The sequence below is a fragment of the Perognathus longimembris genome, chromosome 2 (assembly GCF_023159225.1).
Source record: "Perognathus longimembris pacificus isolate PPM17 chromosome 2, ASM2315922v1, whole genome shotgun sequence".
In the NCBI taxonomy this organism is placed as follows: Eukaryota; Metazoa; Chordata; class Mammalia; order Rodentia; family Heteromyidae; genus Perognathus; species Perognathus longimembris.
Window position 1 is genome coordinate 50,693,303 of NC_063162.1, and position 20,425 is coordinate 50,713,727.

Genomic DNA, 20,425 nt, shown 5'->3' on the forward strand with positions numbered 1-20,425 from the left:
GGAGGAGGAGGAGGAGGAGGAGGAGGAAGAGGAAGAAGAAGAAGATGCTGCTGACTACAGGCCATAGCCAGATACTGGTGGCTCATGTCTGCAATCCTAGCTACTCAGGATTTTGAGACCTGAGCATTAAGGTTCAAAAGCCAACCTCGGGAGATAAATCCATGAGATTCTAATATCCAGCAAAAATCCAGAAGTGGAAGTGCCGCATAGGTGGCAGAGCATCAGCCTTGAGTGAAAAAATCAGGCAGGAACACAAGTCTGTGAATTCAAGCCCTAATGTGGGCACAACAAAAGAAAAAACAAGAAAAAAAGGAAATAGGCCATTAAGACTACCCTTGTTATGTTCAACTTTACGTTTAAAACTTTTATCTTCATAACTTTCTACTTTTACCAGAAAATCTCTGTAAATTTATGTATCTCAGTTTTTAAAAAATTTCTCTAACTGTAGCAACATTCAACAAACCTCGAAAGAATGCAAATGTGGAATGTAAACTTTTTAAGGTCCAATAAAATTGGCAGGGAATGTTTTTCTTCCTTTAATCTTGAGTTTATTTTATTCTAATTTATTACCATGATTACATTTTCCAATATGACTTTGAATATAATACACAATTATTGCATACAAGGTTGAAGAGTTTGCCTCATTAAGCCTGCAAAAGTCAAGCTCCTTGGGAACCCCATAAATATTCTTGCATTTCTTTTTAATTAAAATGCCCCCCCAAATTGTCTCAAGTTTATCAGTACAAATAATAAGCTAAATGGAAGAGACAGTGCAGGATGACCTGGTGCCCAACCTTCCCACAGAGCCAGCTGTGGCATGTACACTGTAGTGTTCTGCCACCTGTTGGCTTGGTTTATACATAACAGGGTTTGATGTCCCTCACTAACCAGTACTGCAACCCTTACTGACCCCTGTCCTAGTTCATCACCCCTAACAGAAAAGAAGAGGCCTTTGAGGATTTCAGGCCTCCTAACTTCCTGTACTTGGCCCCATGGTTCTTCTGCTAATGCTGAAAATTTATGACTGACTCCATGAATGGCAGCCCAAGTCCTTCCCTCCTTCTGGGTTATTTCAGAGTTTCCTGTCATAAGGAAATCCAGGAACATGTGTCCTCAGTGGATTGTGTATGACACTGCTTATAGCTCAGGAATCTGAGGTATGATGGATAAACTGTCAGTTTTGAAGGATGATGTTTTCTCCATATTTCCATTATGAACTGGGCTGTCATCTCCTAATAAATTTCTTTCATTGGTATCAATTTATTTTTACAAGCAGAGGGTCTGATGTATTTGGGAAAAGCACTGACAGCAGATCTGGCCCAGCTTGACAGAGCTGGCTTCACCTCATTTTGGAAAACTACTTTGGTTCCAAGGATAGAACTTGACCTACAGCCCTTGAGAACTAAAAAAAAAAATAAATAAATAAAAAACTCTGTGAGAGGAAGGGAGACACATGAGGCAAGTCAAGTTTCTTCTTTTAAGCCAAAGTAAATCAAGCCTCTAGGATGATCGTGGCATAATATTATTTCTAGGACAGTCCTACAAACCCACATGAGGACTGCCATATGTAGCAATTTGCTAACTTTTGCTAGACCAGCACAGGAATGTAGCCTGTCTGTGGATGAATTCTATTTTTTTCAAAGTTAGGAATTTCACTACTGCTGTTCTCAGAAGGATCTCACTATTTTTATTCCTATTCAACAAGAAACAAAATTCTTTCATGTGGTAAGCATTTGATTGTGAAATGTGTACCCATGGCCTTCTGTGGCTACAGTGAAGGGTTGGAAGTGCTATATAATATCAGTTGGAAGGAGGAGGGCATTCTTGGGATCTCAGCTATGCAGGAGGCAGAAGTAGGAGGATTGTGGTTCAAGGCCAGCCCTGGGCAAAAACAAGACCCAGTCCTAAAAAAAAAAAAAATAAGAAATGAAGCCACTCTTAGTGGAAGCGTGCCTGCCCAGCAAACATGAGGTCCTGAGTTCAAACCTCAGCACCACCAAAAAAAAATCTACTTGAAGACATAAGGTATTATGCAAACTAGGGCTAACACTAAACCACAGGTAATAGCTAATAAGCATTGGCTAAAATAATTGCCTCTTTATCTAATCTTTATATCCAACTGGGAAGAGATATTTTAGAATTTTAATATAAGACAATGACCACCCATGGTAAACTGCTCGGATTTGTGTCCCGACTCACACAAACCACAGGACCCAGAACTTAAGAGAGATCTTGGTTAGATTTGACTGGTTCTGTTCATATAAGAATGAATTTGAAACTATAACTCCTTTATATGAAGATGGAATAAGTGAATACCTGGACAGGTATTTAACCCAGTGCCACACTCAAAGTAAGCACAAACAAATGTTAGCTTTATTCTCCTCTTACTCTTCATGACTTTTATCATTTTACAATGAAACAAAGTGTGGTTGAAGAGTTAGAATAAAAAGCCAAAGGCCAGCTGGATCCTGGCTCTAAATCTTGGCCAGTAAATCATCAGAGAAAAGGGAAGGAGGACAATGAACAAGTTGTGCCTAAGGCAAGGATTGAATCCTGAGGCTAAGTTTTGGTTTTGTTTTAATTTTCTTACTATGTTTTCATTCCTAGACTATAAAGTAGTCCTTTTCTCCATAGATCCAAGTATACTTTAGGTGTTACTTGATAAATGTTACAGTGTTGTACATATCAAATGTACTTCCTGTTGCTGGTGGCTTATGTCTGTCATCCTAACTACTCAAAGACTGAGATCTGAGGATCTCAGTTTGAAGTCAGCTGGGGCAGAAAAGTCCATGAGACTCCTATTTCCAGTTAACCAGCAAAAGCTGGAAGTAGAGGGGTGCCTCATGTGGTACAGTGCTAACCTTGAGCAAAAAAGCTAAAGGATAGCACCTAGGCCCTGAGCTCAAGGCCAATGCCAGCACAAAACAATAAAATATATACCAACAAATTAATGATTAATTTATTTCTAGAAAGAATGAGAGTACATTTAGAATTTATACAATATTATATGCTTATTTTTATGTCACCACTTGATCCTTTCAGATATTTTTGTAACTCTTGTGTCCTCTATCAATGGTTACCACTGATGAACTGTCAGTGGGAAGCAGGTTGATATTTCTCCCTTTACCTTAGTGAGTATGACAGAATTCACTCATTTGCTGTAAGCAACTGCTTTACCAAATCAGTTAATAGCTTTTGAATATTGAATTAGGAGTTTGTCAAAATTTTGTGTTATTAACAATCAATGGCTACCAACATCCTATTAAGTTTAATTTGTGTCATTAATATTTGCTCCAGCACTCTCCTAAGATTAGGAAATCAGCAAGCCAACAAGTCAAGCCCTAATTTGTAGTATACGCCAATTCCTGCTGCAAACACTCCCACCATGCTGGCTGTCAAACTATAAAAGAGATTTCACAGAGGTGTTGGGAAGAGAGAGACAGAGACAGAGAGAATATTACTGTGTGACTACTAAAGGCCCAAGTAATTTTGAGAGAATAAAATTGTATAATTTTGTAAAATAATTAGTAATTAGCAAATACCCATATTACCTTTGCTTTTAAGAAAATGCATTCATTTGTAACTACATGTAATTTACTTTTAAATGATAATCTTTATTTAACAACTGACGCACAAAATAGATACCACTGGCCATAGCAATCCCCAACAGATGTAAATAAAACATTTATCTCCATTGCAGAGTGAAGTATTTTATTCAAAAGTAAGCTGAAAGTTATAGAGGTCAGTAGATAGATGATAGATAGGTAGATGGTGGGCAGGTACGTAGGTGGGTAAACAGACAGACAGACAGACAGACAGATATTTTACACAAAAGATGTTGTTTCTTTTGTGTATGTGTTTTTCATCACCAGGGTATGGACTCTTGTGTGGCTTTCTTGTTTGTAGTAGGTGTTGCTGATTAATTGGAGTTTCACATCTTTTTTATTTTTTGCCCAGCCTAGCTTTGAACCATGATCCTCATATCTCAGACCTCTAAGTAGCAAAGGTTGGGATTATAGGCATGAACCACTGGTTTCCTCTTAAAATGAATTGAGTCATATTCCTCTACAAGCACATTATCTCTCTCAAGCTCAGATAAATACCTTATCTGGAATATTATAGTCACAGTACTTGCATTATAAGGTTGTTGAGAAGGCAAAATGGAACAATGTATATAAAATGAGTTACATATAATAAGTGCTGAAGCCAGGCACCAGTGGCTCATGCTTGTAATTCTAGCTACTAAAAAGGCTAAGGATTTGAGGATCAGGGTTCAAAGCCAGTCCAGGCAGAGCATCCATGAGACTCTTAGCTTTAATTAACAACCCAAAAACTAGAAGTAGAGCTGTGGCTCAAAAGGTACAGCATGAACCTTGAGCTATAAAGCTCAGGGACAGTACCCAGGCCCTGAATTCAAGCCTCAGGGCTGGCATAAATTAAACAAGTACAAAAAACAGTGCACAAGAAATGGGATACATGCTACTTAGAGGCTTGATCGTGTTAAATCCTATCACATAGATTTGGGTATTGGTGATTGTTTCTAAGTAGGATATTCTGTCTTTATATTAAACTTAACCATGGAATTAGAAAATTCCTTCTTTTTTATTAAATTTTTATTGTCAAACTGATGTACAGAGAGGTACAGTTTCATATGTTAGGCATTGGATACATTTCTTGTAGTGTTTGTTACCTCCTCCCTCATTCCCCCCTCCCTCATTCCCCTTTCCCTTCCCCCACCATGAGTTGTTCAGTTCATTTACACCAAACAGTTTTGCAAGTATTGCTTTTGTAGTCGCTTGTCATTTTTACCCTGTGTCTCTCGATTTTGGTATTCCCTTTCCATTTCCTTGTTCTAAATTGTAACTACTTTCAACGTGCTATGTGTAACCATAGCTTCTATTATTGATGATCTTCTTGTATCCCCTTCCTGTGGTGTACCTGCACTATCTCTGTATCTTATCTGAGTACATTGGAAACTGTGTATACTGGTATTAGAACTAGAAAATTCCTTCTTCAATGCTACTTTTTCCCCCTCGGAGCTTTGAGGCCTTGCATTTTGTATCTGCTACAAGGCATTTGTTGTCTAGTTAGAACGTGGTCTCTAAAGTTGTGAGGTCCACAGTTCTGCTCAAGGGCCCAGACAAGTACCCAGTTGTTGACAATAATAGAGGCAGAATGGAGAGGCAGGAAAGGAGACTATAACCCGGAATCCTGGGCAGAGACAGTGTGGCATTGAGGGAAGGGATTTGGAGATTTGGAGCTGGGCAGAGTGAGTTTATCATCACATCCTGGACTTCAGGACGTTGTGGCCTTAGTCATGTTACCTATCTTTCCTTGGTCTATTTTCAGTTTTTTTTTTCAAATGAAGTTAATAACAGGGCTTGGGTTATTCATTGGAAAACCTTTAGTACTTAGTATCTATTTAAGAAACATGAACTCCTGTCTCTCACTTTTCCCCTTGTCTTTCCTCCTCAGTTCCTAAGGCAGCTCCTTCCTCTCCTGCTTCCACATCTCCTTCACCTCTGCATGGAGAGACTGGATACCTGAGGGAATACATATTGTTTCACTTAGGCCCTGATATTTATCATTTATTTACTTATGGTTCTAGAATTTGAACTCAGGGCTCATGCTTGCCAGGCAGGAACTTTGACTACTAAAGCCGTACCTCTACCCCTTTCTGCTTTGACTGTTTTTGATATAAGGTCTCCTATTTTTCCTGAGCTGGCTGGACCAGGACCATTCTACTTCTTCTACATACAGGTAGGGAAACAAATGTACATACCATCGTGCCCAGTGTGTTCTTCCCAGATGGGGTTTTATGACCTTTTTGCTGGGCTTGAATCTTGATCCTCCCGATTCAGCTTCCTCAGTAGTTTGGGCTATAGGTGTGAGCCATCATGCCCAGCTTATAAGTAGGGATTTTAATTCAATATTTTAAATTATAAGAAGTAATGGCACATTAAAGATTTTTTAACATCAAACTACCTATAATCACATTGCTAACAAATAGTTTTTGATCACTGTTTATTAAGTTCTATTGATTACAAATTTTATATAGCTAAAAAGTACAACATATGTGGGTTTTAATATTTACCGGGCTCACTGCATATTTCTTACTTTAAATGATTTGTATTTGGTAGCTATGAAAAACATTTGCTAATTCCCCCATTATCCAGAACTTAAAGACTTTCTCTTTTAATTTTCCTTCTTTCACAAGTGTATGCCAAACACAGTAGAGAAGTCATACTCTGATGAGATGTATGGTCTTTCATGACTCACATAATGTATGATTTGATGATATAAGAAATAGTCCACAAAATGCCTTTCTTTGTTTTCCTATCTTGGTTCCTATCCTTCCTATCATTCTCCACTTTCCATAAGTTCTACAGCTGCTCTGTGCCAGATGTTCTTCGGGTAACTGGCAGAACTGGGTTCCTCAGCTCAGGTGAAAACCTCCAGCTTCCGACTTCTAAGAGCTTTGATTCCAGAGAGGCCTTTGGCATCGTTTTCCCCTCTCTATCTCCTCTGAATCATGGCTCAGCTGCCCCATTAGCATCTTTTTGGGTCTCTTTTTATGGAATCTATTATCCCTACTTTGCCTTTCCCCCACCCCCTCCAAATTTCTTGGCTTTCATCTTTAGACAAGATATGGCTGCCCCTGTTCCCAAACTTGCCGTTCACTCTCAACCTGATCTGTCTGTCTCGGACACTTTATATTTCGACTCACTGCAAGGCACACTGGCTTCAGTTAAGCAGGGCAGGCAGCCTCAGTCCTCCTTAGGGATGGCTCTTGGCTTCTCTAGCCTAATCCTTCAGGCAGGTTATAATGGTAAATTCTGATCCTCTGAGACGAATGCTAGCCCACACTTGTAGATTAAATTACAATGATGGGGTAAGGTCCCGGTGGCTCACCCCTGTAATCATAGCTTCTCAGGAGGCTGAGGTCTGGGGATTGCAGTTCAAAGCCAGATCAGACTGGAAAGTCTGTGAGACTCTTATCTCTGATTAGCCACCAGAAAACTGGAAGTGGTGCTGTGGCTCAAAGTAGTAGAACACTAGCCTTGAGTGAAAAAGCTTAAGTATAGTGCCCAGGCCCTAAGTTCAAGCCCCATGACCAACAAAAATAGAATGATGGGGTATGCTGTCTTAATTTTGATTTTGGATTTATTCACCCACCAACATGCGTGGGATACCTTTTATATTTCTACTTAGCGAAGTACAAGAATTAGCAGTATAGTTAATTTCAGAAAGTTAATATAGTTTATTTTCAAGACTGAATGAGAATAGAGTAAGATTGTAACTACTATCACATGTTGTGTTTCCATGTCACAGTACAGGGCAGGGGCAATATTCTGTGTTAATTCAGAATGTGAGAGCCATATTCCTTATTGATGACTTTTCCTAACAAGTATTACTGATAGTAAGATTTTTGTGTATGTGTGTGTGGCTTGAACTCAGAGCCTCTCCCTTTTTGCTTATCTTTTTTCCTCAAGTCTAGCTCTCTGCCGCTAGAACCATAGCTCTATTTCTGGCTTTATTATGTTTAATTGAAGATAAAAGTTTATTGTTATTATTATGTACTATGATCATAAGAGTGGATTATTCTGCTAGGGCTAGCTTTAAGTCAGGATCCTCAAGACTTCAGCCTCTGGCTGGGAATATGGCCTAGTGGTTAAGAGTGTTTGCCTTGCCTCGTATACATGAAGCCCTGGGTTCGATTCCCCAGCACCACATATATAGAAAACGGCCAGAAGTGGCACTGTGGCTCAAGTGGCAGAGTGCTAGCCTTGAGCAAAAAGAAGCCAGGGACAGTGCTCAGGCCCTGAGTCCAAGGCCCAGGACTGGCCAAAAAAAAAAAAAAAAAGACTTCAGCCTCCTGAGTACCCACGATTACAGGCATGAGCCACCAGTACTGGGCCATAGTATTTTTTTTTAATTGATGTTATGAATGCAATCAGGTCTCATTATACTCCTTTTGATATTTTCAGTGCTTGGAGTACATAGAGTAAGTGATTAGTAAATACTCGATTGCTAAATGATCGATGCTTTTTCTTATGAGAGAAAAATAAATGTTTTTAAAAGAGTCAGCTTTATACCGCAGTTTCAAGGAATGAATTGTGATGAGGAGTAAAGATTGTTTTTGCTTGAAAGAGGCTGACAAATTTCCCAGAGCCAGGATCACTTTATGCGGTGGATGATTTAAGGGCGAGTGAGCATGCCAAAGTGCTCCACTTGAGCTGAGTGATGGGGAATGAGTTGTGGAGCTGTGGTCTTCGATGGTATTTTGTGAAAAATAGTAGGAGATATATGGCTATTAAACTATGCTGTAGCTGCTCCCGTCTTGTTTCAAAGCTGGCCAAATCTCTCCTCTTGTAGTCTGTATCATGTACTTCAACCATTACATGTGCTTCACAATTGTCCAATGGGTTCTGGTTCCTGTTGCATGCACACATTGGGGAAGACCTGGGATTTTATACATTTCCATGAAGACATTCATTTTCTGTCATTAAAAAATGAAATCTATACACTGCAAGTTTCTTGTAGAATATGTTGTGCTTTTCCTGAATCTTTTCTAATAAGGATGCCAAAGCTTTTCAACAAAGGAAAGTTGACCTTTCTTCTTGCGTTATGGAAACTGCACTGTGCAGTGTATTAGTGACTGTTATCATAATTGATGTGAGCTGTAAAAAATATTAGCAACTGCCCAATTAGGAATAAAAGAGAACTTAAGAAACCCTGAATGCACTTTGGCGATCTTCAGCAGAACTTACAAGGTTGGAATGGAAGCTTGAAGCCCTGGCATCAGGAGGACCCCTAGTTACTTTTACCAGCTCTTTCCCATCCTATGGGTGACATTCAGTAGCTGTAGAAGAAGCAGAAGTGGGATACTTCACAACAACAACAAAAAAAATGCAACCAGAGATGGCATTAATCCATGTTATACAAGTACTAGAGAATCATTGGAGGAAATTTGCCGTCATTATGGGTTCAGAATAAGGCTGCCTGGATTAGAGTAGAAACAGGAGTCTTTTGTTTTTAGTTTTTTTTAAAGTTTAATTTTGAGAAATTTCAAAAAATGTGGAACAGTTAAAAATTATGATCGTATGTAGCTATCATCCAAGATTTGTAGTTTCTATCTCTATTTTGACATATTTGTGTCAAATCTTTTCTCTAAATGGGAGAAATAACTATCGTATGTAAAGTTAAAGTTCCTCCACAACTCATTAGCTCTATGCCTATTACCCTGCCCTTTGGCAGAGCAAGTATTTTCATAAATTTAGTGCAAATCTCTTATAATTTTTAAATATGCATTTAAGAAATCAAAGAACTATATATTTGCATACATAATCTATACTACATTTATCATTTGGCAGTATGCATTTTCACTCTGTATAATTTTTTAGACTTACTCAAGTTGAAATACATAAATCAGGTTTACTGCTCTTAAGTGCTAACTATTCTGTCATATGAATAACATTTTATTTATCCATTTTCCTCATTGACAGACATTTATATTTTTCCAATTTTTTCTCTTATAAATAATTCCATAATAAACATTTCATTGTGTCTCTACTTGCAGACCCGTGTATAAATTTCTTTGGCATATATATTTTAAATGAAATGGCTTCACCAATTTTCAGTTTCATTAGATGCTGCTCAATTACTCTCCAAAGTAGTTGAGCCAACACACATTCTCACTGTCAATGGATGAGAGTAGCAGCTCTATTTCCCTTCATTCCCACAGGCACTTACTATGAAACTCAAAAGTTTGCCAGAATGATGGATGGAAAAGTTTGCATTTCATTGTAATATGCAATGCCTTTAGCACCGGCAATTTTGCCCAACTTCTTTTTCATTTATTGGCCATTCAGGTTCATATATATATATATATATATATATATATATATATTTCTTACTAACATAGGGACTTTGTGTATCTTGGTTAGTAATATTTAGTTGTTGTGGAAACTATATTTGAACAAGAGATAAAAGTGAAATACAAAATTACAAATCCTTGCTATAAGAAGCTAGGAAATTGGTAAGGATTAAAAGATTTGAGAATCTTTATAGTACTAAAGACTCATCTTTTCCTTTGTTTTCATTTTAGCATCATTTCTTAATCTACAGAAAATAAAACATTAAGCAGCTTTTCCCCTCATCCTGCGTCTTGAACTCAAGGCCTGGGTACTGTCCCTGAGCTTTGTTTGTTCAAGGCTAACATTCTACCACTTGAACCACAGCTGTGCTTCTGGCTTGTTTTGCTTGTATTTTTGTTGATGACTAATTGGATATATGAGTCTCATGGACTTTGCTGCCCAGGCTAGCTTTGAACCATGAATCTCAGATCTTAGTCCCCCAGTTGCTAGTACTACAGGCATGAGCCACCAGTGTCTGGCCTATGCAAGATTGTTTCTCTTTTTTTGTTGTTGTTTTCTTTTTTCACTTACACTTCTATCTCATACTCAATATTCTCTTACTATACTGTTTCAAGCTCAAGAAAAATTATTTTATAGAATAATTGTGCTTTTCTAAATCTAGTTTCTAAGCAAAAGATTTGGAGAATGAAGGTAAACTTCACTGCAAAGATCCATTGGGTTTCATTTTGACTGAGGCTAAGTCAAAGGCTTGGTAGTTAGAATCTTACTTGGTGGTAGTTTTCCCACATATGGAACCATGGAAGTCCCATCAGTGGCACAGTTCACAAAATTATTCTCTTCTCAGATTCTTTTCCACGAGTTAAGTTCATAATTGATCTAATCCAAGGCAAAAAGAATAATTATAGGTGATATAGAATTATGATGACAAAACACTCATGCTGCAGCAATTTCATCTGCAATTTGAATAGCTGCTTTATTATTGGTTACAGAGCTCTTAATGTTTTGCAGTCAGAAGTGTTACTCCAAGGTAGTGTTTCTTTTGGTGATTTTAGGAAAAGCTGATATCAAATGATCAACAGCTCAAATAGAGATTAAAAGAAAAAGAAATCCCATAGTGTAGTAACCTAAGACTCATAGTGGGTTTTAGATTCATTAAAAAAAATATGGCTGGGTACTATAATCCTAAGTCTTCAGGAGGCTGAGATCTGAGGATCATAGTTCAGTGCCAGCCTGGGCAGCAAAGTTCATGAGATTTTATATGTCTAACTAACCAACAAAAACTTGGAAATGGAGCTGTGGCCTAAGGTATACGACTAGCCTTGAGCAAAAAAGATCAGGGACAGTGCCCAGACCCTGAGTTCAAGTCCCATAACTTGTGCAAAACAAACAAACTAGCATTGCTTCATTCTTCATGTAGAGATTACAGTAGACCTTGAATGTCAGAAATGCCTGGAGACTTCTGGTCTTTGAATGTTAATCTAGTTTCTTCCTGTCATCAGCATATGGCATCCTAAATGCCTAATGATGTAGTATAGAGAGAGTCTTAGCTACTTCTAAAGACATTTTTCTTGGGACTGAACTTTTATCTTGCTTGGATCCAATACATTTGGATCAAGCTTTAAACACCATATATTTACCTTATATTTGCCTTTGAGCTGGAGTGAAGAAATGTGCCCTAAAATCTGTTTCTACCTAGGGACAATACTTCTGATTTCTCTCCATTCAGACTTCCTACTCCAAGTCTCCACTGAAAGCTGCTTAATCAAACATCTCAAATGTCAGAAATGAAGTTTAAAGGGTGTTCCTAGCAAGTATGTCTAATCTCCTATTTAGTTTTGATTCCCATAATGTAGGTAATCTCTTAGGAGAAAAGGCTTGCTTTTAGCAGGGTAAATATATCCCACAGAGGGCATTTCCTATTCCGGAAAGAAGAGAAGTATAGCATTAATGAAATTTACTTTTTCATGGAGTTTGGAAAGGTTGTAAGCTTAGGATTTTTATCCTAACAGATGTTCTTTTATGGGAGCATTTTTTTTAAAGTTGCATTTAATTTAGGAATCTCAGTTAAGAGTTATATGGGTGATGCTTCTGAATGTTATATGCAGGCCATGCTTCGTGTGGACATCAAGACCCACAGCTGTGATGCTTTGGTCCTGTGTTTGCCCACAAGGACTTTGGGTTCAGGAGTACCTTAAAAGCGTAGGCGATACCAGCTGTTCTGCACACCGTGTCTACGTACAATTGTATAGTTAAAGACTTGATAATACAACAACAAGGACTCCTATATACACATTAGCCTTATACTTCATGTCATTTACTTTTAGGTCATGGACTGAAAATGTATTGTTGATAACCATTATAAAAACAGAACATCCCTAGCTTAAAAAAAAATCTGTAATCCATAGTGCTCTAACTTAGTCTGAAATGTTTCAACTTGACACCCCAAAGTGAAAACTTGGCACCTGACATTGTGTGATAAGTTTGTAGGCAAAATGCAGATACACTGCAGCATTGCTTAAAATCAGCTTTGGGCCATATAGATGATTTTCTTGGGAAACACAAATTTTGTGTTCAAACTTGAGTCCCAGTTCTCATGTACCTCATGATGATATACCTAAAATATGTAAAAAATCTGAAAAAGAATATAAAAATGGGGAGACAAAGGATAAAAGACAAACCAGTGCAACAGCAGTACTTACAAAACTGTATGCTATAAACCGACTGTACAACTCATGGTGGGGAGGAAATTTGGGGGGGGACAGGTGAGGGGAAAATAAGGGAGGAAGTAACAACCTGGATAAGAAATGTACGCACTGCCTTACCTATGAAACTGTAACCCCTCTGTACATCACTTTGACAATAAATAAATACATATTTTAAAAAATCTGGGGCTGGGAATATGGCCTAGTGGCAAGAGCGCTTGACTCGTATACGGGAAGCTCTGGGTTCGATCCCCCAGCACCACATATATAGAAACGGCCAGATGTGGTGCTGTGGCTCAAGCAGCAGAGTGCTAGCCTTGAGCAAAAAGAAGCCAGGGACAGTGCTCAGGCCCTGAGTCCAAGGCCCAGGACTGGCAAAAAAAAAAAAAAAAAAAAAAAAAAAAAAAATCTGAAAAATAGCAGAAATCCAAAATACTGTGTACCCGGGCATTTCAGATAGGAGATACTCAGCCTCTATCCCAAATCTAAGCAGGCATCTAAGTGCTGCTGTTAAACTTATCTAGAAGCCCTGTTGCACAGCCTGACAATTTACCATCCCTATGACTGCTCCATGCTGCCGAGTTTTAAGTCTTTGACCTGCCTCTACCACCATGTGTGTGAGCCCACAGAATTTAGACCTGCTTCTTCTCACCCATCCTGGGAACAATGCTTAGCTTCTTTGTTGGTTTCTTTAGAAATCTGCTCAATGCCAGCACTTAAAGGAGATTACTGGGAGAGGGCTTTCTGCAGAAATCTAAGTCTATTCTGTTTCCTGCCTTCAGCCTCTCTCATTTCCCTTCTTCCTCTGCCATCACTGAGCCCAACAAACCACCCTCTGTCTCAGAGCCTTTTCCACCTATGCTGGGACCCCTCAAAGCGTTGTACCCTTCTCCCCACTTACTGAAATTTCATCTCAATGAAGAAAACCCTTGCTTCCAAACTGGGATCTCAAGGAGCTTGTATCTCCAGAAAACACATTTGGGAATCAGAGGTATTGGAGTATTTGGTGTGGCTTCATGGTGACATTTACTTGTATCGTGCAGGTTTCCAGTGCAGATGCTGCTGCCTCTTCAGAGCCCCGCCACTACACACCCCTGCCTTCTGCTTCCAGAGAGCTCACCAGTCACCGAGGTAGGAACTAGCTTTTTATTCCTCTCAGTGGTTGTGGGGTGGGACACTTGGCCATGCAAAACCCTGGGCTTCTTATTTCTATCTTGGCGCCTTAAAAGGAACACAGTGTTTTTAAGTTCTTGATGAGAAAACCATGCTTGTCAAACCTACTGATTTCAACCCACATTAACCAGAATTTAGTGCCAGTCTACTGGGGAGGCATATAAATTTATGGTATAATACACCTTTGTGATTTTTTTCTCTTTAAATAAGGAGATTATAGTACTTAAAAATTACAAAGGCGATCATTACCTCTAGCAACAGTAATGGAGAGAAACTGGGAAACTCACTAATGTTTGTAAAAGCACCATTGTTTGGGAATATAATAGTTGAAATCTGTAATTTCAAAATGAATGAGCTAGACATTACAGTATAAAGGAATTTTAGTTTGCCTGGCAACACTGGAGAGAGCCTCCGTGTGCAGTTTCTGCTGAATTCTCTGATCGATCCTGAAAATATTAATTTGGTTTACCCAGTTCTCCCAAAGCCTTCCATTTCTATTGCCATCTCTAGAACCTTGAGTTTCAAAAGCAGGAAGAATTCCAACAAGGAATATTACTTGCAAGTGCTTTATTCCTAAACTGGCTACTGGGGCTAAGTAATATGTCATTGCCTGAATTGAAATATCTGAAGGCTGGAAGAGACCAAGAGGTTAACTTGTTTAATCCCCGTAATGAGGATCTGTGTTTCCTAACTATAAGTCTGACTTCTCTGTTTAATGAGGACATTAGGTAGAGGTTTTTAAAGAATGATTTCCTCAGGAAGGCTGTTCTCCTTGTACATGTAGGGGATGCTGAGGAAGGACTCTCAGCTATGGTACATGGATGGGTGAGGAAGAGACTGTGGATATACTCAGAAAGTGATGGATCTGGCTCTCAGTGATGACTTATGGGACTAGTGGGAACAAGCCATTAATGTTCTACAGAAAGTGATATAAAAAGAACAACTCAGGATTTCTGTAATTGCTGGCTTGGCCTCCTATTACCCCTTTGATGTCTGATTCTCAAGAGAACTCCGTATTTAAATGTACTTTGGCTTACATAGCGTTCACTTGTGATGCTTTTCAATAAGTATCAGTTTTATAAAAAAAACTATCTTGCCCAGAGGTGGGTAAATAGGTGGTTGTGAGTTGGCATTGTTCTGATGGGCATGAGCAAGTCTTCTTACTATAGGTCTTCATGAAGGTTTTGAGCATCTCGCTATGGGAGGGTTCCCTGGTTGCTCCCCTAGGCAGATATAAACACTAAAAGCTATACATAGTGCATTAACTCAAATTAACAGCCCATCCTCATGGGCTTAATTTATTAGTTTCTAGTATTTGTATGAGAGTAATACTCTTTAGCTTATTGAGTAAACATGGGAACTGAAGTTTCAGAGCCCTCAGCCTATGTGTGAAAGTTCATCTAGCCATGAATTGGAGATTTTACAATGGTCTGATCAATGGTAGTCATTAGAAAAAGGACCATTCTCAACTATGATCTTAATAGTAACAGAAAATGTATGAACCTTGAAGGAATGGAACATAAGAACAAAAGTTTTAGCTGTGTGCTGGTAGCTGACATCTATAATCCTAGCTACTCAGGGGACAGAGATCTGAAGACAGGAATGCTTGTAAGACTCTCACCTCAAATTAACTAGCAAAAAGACAGAAGAAAAACTATGGTTCAAGCAATGAAGTGCCAGCTTTGAATGAAAAAGCTTAGGGACAGTGCTCAAGTCCTGAATTCAAGTCCCAGTGGAATCTCATAGACTTTTCTGCTTGGACTGGCCTGGAACAGCCATCCTCCCAGTTTTAGCCTCCCACACAACTTAGGATGGCAAGCATGTTCCAATGTACTTGGCTTAGAGAACACACAGAAGGGAGCCCATGAACTTTTCTGTCCAAGCTGCTTTTGATACTTGATCCTCCTTTTCTCAGCTTCCCAAGTACCTAGTACGGTGTAATTACAGAGCTACTGGTGCCCAGTTCAAACATTTCTATTTTGCTGAGGAATACGTATATTAGAGATCTCTATCTATCTATCTCTACATGTATATATATGTATATATATATATTAGAGAGGTATGTGTATATATCTATATATCCATATAGATATCTATATAGGTATTTATAGATATAAATCTATATATAGATCTGTAGATGCAGATATATCAATATCTATATAGATATCTATCTATCTCTCTATATATTTAATACATGGCTTACCTGGTCATAACTAAGGACTTATATATTGCATAAGTAAATATGTATTATGAGAAAATGTACTTTGGGGACACAATCATGAAAATGTCATTAAAGAGAGCCAGTGAAGGCTGTTAAAGTTGGATTATGATTGGCCTCATCTGTGTAGGGAAAAGGTGAGGCATACATTTCATCTCAGCAACACATGGGAATAGTCATAACCCCAAACACCATTATGTACTACTAAGTTGCTCTTTCATATTTAAGGAAATACTTCCCAATTTCTCATAATATAAGTCACCAAATTATTTGAGTAATGTTTATTAATATTGTCACAGGAACAGCTTAACAACATTTATGCAGAGAGGGCCTTTTACCATATGAAGGCAAATTGCACTGTTTCTCCCAAGTGGAAGCTTCCATGATTCTGAAACACCTAGTTCCCAATCTCTGTTCCATTTGCATCAACAGCTACAAAAGTTAGTAGGCAAAAGTTTATGTGCAAATTTCAATTTTTGATTTTTACATTCATACCATTTTCTCTGGTCCTTTTATGTAACTTCTAGTGTTTTGCATGATAGGCCCAAAATTCATGTCCTAAAGACTGGAGATTCCAAGACAGAGCAAGACCAGGGCCTAGAATAATGGTCAGGTGGCAGGGGGCTCAGTTTTTCTATTTGGAACTTACTCCATACATCACAGGCATAGCATTGTTCAGGATTTTCTGCTTCTTTAGTGAAACCTTCCTTAATTAGAGCTGTATTATTATTTTTCTCCATGAGAACACACAGAACATGTATTTCTGCCTCCCTAATGCAATTACACGTATTCTGCTTTGCACGATAGAAGTCTGCATGTTTTAAACTAAAACTTTGTGAGAGGCAGGGCATAGTTTAACGCTTGGCCTTCAGCGACACCTTCATCCTTCAGGTTATCAATTGAAATGTCACAGCTTCAGGAGGTGAACTTATTTGTATCTGTTCAGTTTTGCCTATTCTGGGACTATATTCCTGGGGTAGGCTACAGGCTGTGGGAATGTAGAACATTAAATCTGTTTGCTCACAGCTGTATCTTCAATATCTTACACAGGTGTTCCTGCTTATTCAAAACTTAATATGTACTTGTTGTAGTTTTGATAAGTGTCCCCCCAAAGTCCCATGTGTTGGAGGCTTAATCCCCTGACAGTGGATTTTCTGGGAGAAATAGAACCTTTAAGAAGTGGGACCTGGGCTGGGGATATAGCCTAGTGGCAAGAGTGCCTGCCTCGGATACATGAGGCCCTAGGTTCGATTCCCCAGCACCACATATACAGAAAACGGCCAGAAGCGGCGCTGTGGCTCAAGTGGCAGAGTGCTAGCCTTGAGTGGGAAGAAGCCAGGGACAGTGCTCAGGCCCTGAGTCCAAGGCCCAGGACTGGCCAAAAAAAAAAAAAAAAAAAAAGAAGTAGGACCTAGTGGGAGGAGGTTAGATCATTGATTGGCACATGGGTTTAAAGGAGTCCAAACCTTCCTCTTCCCTTCCTATTGATTTCTGCTTCTTCCCCAACACAACCCTACCTTATGTGCTGCTTTGCCTCAGGCCCAGAAGCAATGAGTCAACCTACCACACACTGAAAATTACCAGTAATAACCTAAGGTATTTGTTACAAAATCCAAAACAGATTAACCCAAATTTGTTCAGTTAATAAATGAGTTGAAGCAACACGAGAAGAGTCAGTGTCTTCCATAGCTCTGTGAGGTGATTTGATTGTATGTGATGAAGGAATTATATTTTCCCATAAGGGTGGGCACACTAAATAAAAGCTCTGTGTATCTTAGACCTCAAGTCTCTTGTATTGAGAAACTCAAGACCATCAAGTATAAAGCCATGTCTATTGATTCAGTGCCACAGTGCATTTAGCCACAAGGTATAACTTCCAAGAAGATGATCATTTTTATGCTGGAATTTTCCAGTTCTGCTGTTTAGATGGTAGGGAAGGGACTTTGATGAATAAAGCCACCGATGTAGACTGTATGGTCTCAAAGGAGAGGACTCTCATAAAGCTGTAGGTTGTATAAATGCCTAGATTTAGAATAGTCCACTCGATCTCTGCTTGCCCTGTGCTAGGTTTGAGTATCTCTTTGCAGAATGGAGCCATTTGCCCTGTCACTGTCACTGATCTTTGCCATTTCCTAGTGGCAGTCCTGTCTTCTGTGGGTGTCTTATTATTAAGAGCATTGATGTAGTCATTGGGTAAATGTCTCTTCAAATGTGTTACATGGGCAGGGCATATTCCAGCATGCCAGTTACTTTCATTCTATCCAATAGCTGTTAGAAACAAATCACATTTATATAGAACACAGTGTTTTGAGGGAGGAGGGACTATTCCTCATTAGAAAATAGGTTATATTATTCTCAAGACACACTTATAAAGTAGGAAGGGCAAATATTATCATAATATTGTCATCCTTGCTGAAGAGACCACACCATGAATTGCTGGGGAGAAAGGAGTGATGGGAGTACTCACTTGACAGAAACAAGGGAGAAAAATTAAAATTCTGTGCTCTTGATTTTTAGGTCACCCCTAAGTCATCCTGACATTCATCCTTTACATAAGGATGTATAAAGCAAGTACAGACAGGGCTGTGACCCTGTGTTTGGGGTAGAAGAGAAAGGCATCAATGGCCATTGTCAGGGGTGATAAGGCTGCCAGAAAGCTCAGTATTCTGGTGGGCAGGGAGGCTCATGAGCATGGGCTGGGAAGTTTCACAGGATTCCAGGAACACCTTGGGATCTCCCATTGGCTCTTTCAGCCAATGTACCTGGGTGAAGTGACTCTCCAGGGGTGAAGCTAGGTTGGTGGTGTAGCAGATAGTCTTGCCTATCTTCTGTAATCCTGCCTCATCAAAAGCTATTGCATTGACAATACCATTCCAGTTTTCCCACGTATATAGTTTCCAAATTAATTGAAAATCCAGTAGATAGCCCTGAATTAACTTTTACTCTTCATGCTTTAGCAGTCTTGAAGATGTCCTATAGTAAGCTTGCCACATTAAGCACTGGGTTGTAAATATATGAAATTTATGAACGAGTAGAAAAGTAAAGAAGAAACCAAACACTAGTGATTGTGCCATCCTAGTGCAGCCATTGATGGTAAACTTATTACTTTTACTGACATAGTTTTTTGGGTGCTCATCTTTTTCCCCACCCAAGGCCTTGGTCAATTTGTGTTTGTAATTGATTGCTTGGACTGTCACAGAGTAATTTACATTACAACTTATCATAATTAGTTATCAATTGCAGGTTCCTTCATGTAAGTTACATTTTGTTCTTAGCAATTAATTTTTCTCTATAAAGCAGCTCAAGAGGTACAATCAAGATAAAGGGAAGAAGAAGACTGAAAGGAAACTATGTGTTAGGTTTTCTTTACAAAATTTTTTTGCGCCTGAGATATCATAAAATACATTTTCAGAGAAGCTGTAAATACAGAGCATTTTTGCTTCAATTGATCAAATCAGTCCAAGTGAAATGAGTAAGAGAAAAATGAAACAAACTTTTGTGAAAAGGTGATATCCATGTAGCGAAAGTGTTTGGATTGAAGTGACATTGTTCAGGAAAACTTCATGTCAACAAGCAGAGTCCTTCCCAGAAAACTCAAAATGGGGATTTTTCTACTACAAGGAAAGGATAGGGAAAGCACTAGAACATATTGGCATAGTAGTAACTTCCTGAGTAGAACACTAATAGCGCAGCAAAAAAGAGCAAGGACTGTCAAATGGGCTTGCATTAAACTAAAAGTCTTCTGTACAGCAAAGTAAATAGTTACTATATCAAAAAGATAGCTTGCAGAATGGGAGCAAATCTGCCATATATTTCTGACAAGGGATTAATACCAGAATATACAGGGACTCATAAAACCAAACTCCCAAGAATCAAGAACCAAATTAATAAATCACGAACGACCTGAACAGATAATTCTTGTAAGGAGGAGTATAAATAGTAAAACTCCATGAAGAAATACTCAACATTTCTGGCCACAATGGAAATGGAAATCAAAATGACATTAAGATTTCATCTCCCTGGCAACCATCAGGAACATGAACAAGTACTAACAAGGTTTCAAGGAAAAAGGAGTCTTCATACACTAAACTGTTAGGAATGTAAACTAGTCCAACCACTATGGAAATCACTATGGAGGTTTCTCACAAAACTAAAAATAGAACTGCTATATGATCCAGTATGCTCTTTGGCATATATCCAAAGGAATGTCTGTGCTCATTGTATAGCTAACTGATGATAATATAAAATGTAAAAAGAGGGTCGGGGAGATTCTTGATGACACAACCACTTGTCACATTTGAAGATTATAGGATTTGGAGGCAATGTGTCTCTTGTCAATAAGTTTAACTTTTTGTTTTTTTGTTTCTACTGTCTTTCCATGTCAACTCAGAAGGAACATGAAAAATAGGTTTGATCATTACACACAGAATTTACATAGAGTAATAGCAAAATTC

General features: G+C 38.7%; 1 protein-coding gene across 3 annotated transcripts in view; it reads left to right on the forward strand.

The window, feature by feature from the left end:
* The window catches only part of Lrmda (leucine rich melanocyte differentiation associated), a 1,039,777-nt gene that overhangs the window by 820,573 nt on the left and 198,779 nt on the right, over positions 1–20,425 (forward strand). For 2 of the 3 annotated variants that reach the window (XM_048339108.1, XM_048339110.1), the window contains one exon: positions 13,624–13,711. The exons of the other annotated variant lie outside the window; for it this stretch is intronic. In XM_048339108.1, the coding sequence (XP_048195065.1) occupies positions 13,624–13,711 (88 nt within the window). The remainder of the gene's footprint in view (positions 1–13,623; positions 13,712–20,425) is intronic. 3 annotated transcript variants of the gene reach the window in all.